Here is a 4,439-nt window from a genome sequence, read left to right as displayed (position 1 = left end):
CCTTTCCCCCCCTTTCCCCCTCTTTTCTCCCCCCTTCCCCCCTTCTTCCTTTTTTTTCCCTTTGTTGTGATTTTTTGTTGTTAAAGTCATATAACCTACCATTCATTATCTGTGTTGCCGTTCCCTGTTAAGCCAAGGAAGAATGAATGTGAGCAGTCCTATTTTCTTGAGATTCGGGAAGTCCAATGCACTGCTCAAAGCCTGACATAAAGATGACATCTAGCATTTTTTTGGCTATTTGGAAATTATAAACAAGACTTGAAAGGAACTCTGAAATTTGAAACCTGATTTGTTTTCAAAACACTCTGGTGTTCCTCTGCAAACATGGAGAAATCTTCCTGTAGGAAAACTTGTCCAGAAATAAAACGTGTGTAAGTGGAACAGTTTTGAAGAGCAGTAGCAGGCTTGTGAATGCAAAATAAATGGTGAATTGGGTTTTTTTTTCTCGTTTACATGTTGAAAGGTGTCTCAAGATGAAAAAAAAATAGCACGATTATTTTGTATTTCTTTTTAACTCATTACAAAAATGTGACTTTTAAGGAATGATGCTTCAATAGGAAATGATGATTTGTCAGTTATTGGCTCATCTCTTTTGGTTAGAAGTTTACATAGTTTCTATTTACATACTACCCTATTCTATTAAATAGAAATGTCAGCTGAGCACGTAAGCATCCTGAATAAATCACTGGAACATACATAACAGCTTTTGAAAGCTAAACATTTTGCTTAGTTTGAAGATAAATATGACCTTTATCTTTAAAGCCTTCCCTTGTACCGTTCTGGAGAAAACCACTAACAGCAAATGAAAGATACGATGCAAGCTAGTCTTCCTGTGAGGAGGGTCGCAAATCTACTTGGGTATTTTTCTTGCTGCCTCATGGCGTATAATAAAAACCCTGCAAGCTCCTCCTGTAGGAAATGGAATCCCTGCTGATTTGAAGTTCAATAGATATCTTAAATAACAGCCATTCAGATGCAAATCCAAGTGCTTCTGCTCTGCAGACTCATGTAAGACAAGATGCTCATTTCCACCTTAGTGCTTTAAGTCCACTAAGCTTAGTGCTTAGTGCCTGATCAAATTAACATTTGATCAGAGATGTGTATGCTGCCGCGGCTTCTTCATCCAGTAACTTTGACTCTGCAGCTGCTAACAGCTCTGTCCTTCATTCTTCATTCTTTTACAGTAAGCAGAACGCCCGCCTAGGCAGTACGACATCTAACACTGGATCGTACGTGTCATTCCCATATTAACTATTTTTACAGTAATCACCAGAGTCTACTCAGAGCAGATCTGGTACTGTTACACGCATGTAACCCGGAGCTGACAGTCAGGGGTAGGGTATTAACCATCTTCTGCCCTAAAGATCAATTCTGCATTTTGGTAGTTCTTGTTCTGAGTACGTGGAAGCAGGTAAGGCAGTGTTCCCATGCTCACCTCTTACCAATAGCATGAATCCCGTTGGTAAAACAGTGTGGGAGTGATGAGCATTGTCTTGCCTCTCGATGGAACAGTGTCCAGAGAAGATTAAACTGGAGGCTTTTGAAAGACAAAAGTGATCACATCCTCTGATCTCCTGTGCTATCCAGGTTACAGAATTTTATCCAGTTAGTTCCATTTCAAGATTCATAGCTTCTAATTGAGCTAATGCATCTTTTCTGCAAAAATACTGATTTTTCTTAGATAAGGCGTTGGGTGTTGAGTGAGTCAGACCTTCAGGGAACTAGGTTTGTGTCCATTTGCCCTCACTGTCAGAAATTTGCACTGTATTGTAAACTCACAGAATGTCATCTCCCAGCCGTTGTGTGTTGCAGGCCTTTTTGTTGCTTAGAAATGTGATATTAAATCTTTCAAAAGTCGGTTGCTTGCAATGATCTAATGACTCCTTGTTGAACACCTTGTTAGTTTCGATATTCTCTCTTGTAATACCCTTTCCTACTTATATCATAAACTGAGACTATAAAGAATTCTCCACTTTTAATCTGACTTTTTGTCCTTCGAGATCTAATTGCAGTTGAACGGCTGATCAACTTTGCCTTTTGGCTTGCTTCCTGTAGGCTTCTCTAAATTACTTTTTTCACTCAAATATTAATGTTGTATTTAATATCCTTATGAAAAAATGTTTAAAACCTAATCCTTCCAAGTCCTGTCAATTTTTTTGCCACATCTATTTCTGCATGTTCTTTTTCTGGCTCTATGTGTGGGCAGTATGAGTGAGCAGGCAAGGTAACCAAGACCCTGCATTTCCCCTACAGGACTCTGACACCACCATACCGATCGACGAAACATTACAGTTTAACGAATCCCTCCAGAATGCCCACCGTGGCATGGATGATCTTATTGGCAGTGGGACCAACATCCTTCAGGGGCTGAGGGACCAGAGAGTGACTTTAAAGGTGGGGGCATCGTTTTTTACCGAAAAGACCCCACATTTTTCTGCGTTCGTGATGACCAGGCTAAGTAAAATAAATACATAAGTTTGTGTCAATGCGCTGCTTCAAGCTGGGAAAGGCCCAAACTCCGTTTAACTAAACCTGAAATCTTGACATTTTATCATCTTACTAGGAACATCTTTAAGCTCTTTCTGTGGCTGGACAGCCTAGCAGTCTTCCCCCGCACAGTAGTTAGTATCTGGAGTGCTGAATGTTATGTTTTGTTCCCTTGTGTTATTTTTGGTTGGTTGGTTGGGGTTTTTTGTGCTCAAGTGAAGAATGAGGTGTAATGGCTAGTAAGCATGGCTGGCCTCCACTGCCGAATTGTGGCAAGTCAAGGATACTTCAGGTCAGAACTGTAACAGTGAAGATGTTAGTGTGTCTCTGCTACTGATAGTCTGTAATTTTAGGAGCGTCACGGTCATAAGTTTTCAGGGGAATATTTCTTCTCACTCACAGATGAGGAAACACCTCTTCATTTTCCTTTTCCCCTTAGCTTAGCTTTTCTTACACTGTCGGAGACTTTGTTGCATGTTTACAAGCCTGGCAGAAGCAGCTAGCACAGAGACAGCTTATCAAGATAAATGGGTTCGTTTGGAGCATGGTAATCTCTGTAACTTCTGGTATTGGATATAAATAGACAGATATGAACCAAGTATTTCCATTTTGCCGCAAGGCTTTCACTGTTCTAGTTGTACTATTCCATGATTCCATGGACTACAAGAATTGAAGTCTTCACTTTCCTATTGTTTTCTGGTTTCTCTTCTCCAAGCAAGGTTTTCTTTTGTCCTGAAGTAGCGTGAAAAGATTGCTGCAGAGACAGGGAAAAGTGCTGAACTTGGAAGTGTAGTATCCAGGGGTTTAACGGGAGGGGTATGAAATGAAGGTGAAAAATTTGGTTATGTTTTACCAGCTGAGACATAACCTAATTTCAGCAAAGGGCCTGAATACCTACACAGCTTTCTACCGAAGAAACTGATATCTAATTTGGTAGTGCAAACCTGTATATTTTATGGATTGAGAAACTGTTAGTGCATGTATGTCTAACATAGTTCGTATAAATGCTGTGCTCGGAGAGCTTTTCTGTTCTTAACTCAGGTTGATATTCAAAACACTTCCCAAATGTCACCTTTGTATTCTTCCGAGACCAGAGATACAGTGGACTGTGAGAACAGGAGCTAGATTTTTTATTTTAAAGTTAAAGCATGGTAGTAGAGCATTGTGATGGGGATTTGTCCTGTTGACCTTGCTCAGAGAAGAAATAACTGAAGTCTTACAGCTTTCTGAAGCCGGGTGTTCTGCTAAGGACTTGGACCCAGAAGTAATTTTGAGAGACCCGGTCTGTTATTATCGCCATGATGGGACAAGGCTACTTCCTAGCCGTACCGTCTTTGCCCGCACGTAGGTGCACTGGAGGCTGGTCCTGGCCAATGTCTCTCTGATTGCACGCTGTGAGCTGAGCTGCGGTGCGCAGTGCGGCTCCTCTGCCGGCCCATTTGTCTAGCTTACCTCACCTAGCTGTCCCATCGTGACTGCAGCCGTGAGTTCTCTCCCTTCTTCCCAGAGGGGACGATCCAGCTCTGAACTGTGCCCAGAGCCCATCTACGTGCCTGTATTTCATAGAATCACAGAATGGTTTGGGCTGGAAGGGACCTTCAAGACCACCCAGTCCCACCCCCTGCCCTGGGCAGGGACACCTCCCCCCAGCCCAGGTTGCTCCAAGCCCCGTCCAACCTGGCCTTGAACACCTCCAGGGATGGGGCAGCCACAGCTTCTCAGGGCAACCTGCCCCAGGGGCTCACCACCTTCAGAGTAAAGAATTTCTTCCTAATATCTCACCTAAATCTCCCCTCTTTCAGTTTAAAACAATCACCCCTTGTCCTGTCACTCCACTCCCTGATCAAGAGTCCCTCCACCTTTTCTGTAGCTCCCTTTTAAGTAGCTACAATATTCAATTCAATACAAATTTCATACAGATTCCTGTGACCGTTGCTCTCAAATAAAGTAGG

The 4,439-nt window shown here is 42.3% G+C and overlaps 1 protein-coding gene across 1 annotated transcript in view; it reads left to right on the top strand.

Annotated features, from left to right (window-relative positions):
* GOSR2 (golgi SNAP receptor complex member 2) overlaps positions 1-4,439 on the top strand; it is a 13,750-nt gene that overhangs the window by 8,311 nt on the left and 1,000 nt on the right. Inside the window, exon 5 of the mRNA XM_009892407.1 lies at positions 2,254-2,394. Within this exon, the coding sequence (XP_009890709.1) occupies positions 2,254-2,394 (141 nt within the window). The remainder of the gene's footprint in view (positions 1-2,253; positions 2,395-4,439) is intronic.

This window comes from Charadrius vociferus, unplaced genomic scaffold, assembly GCF_000708025.1.
Source record: "Charadrius vociferus isolate BGI_N301 unplaced genomic scaffold, ASM70802v2 scaffold779, whole genome shotgun sequence".
Classification (NCBI taxonomy): domain Eukaryota; kingdom Metazoa; phylum Chordata; class Aves; order Charadriiformes; family Charadriidae; genus Charadrius; species Charadrius vociferus.
This window is presented reverse-complemented; position numbering and strand designations above follow the sequence as displayed.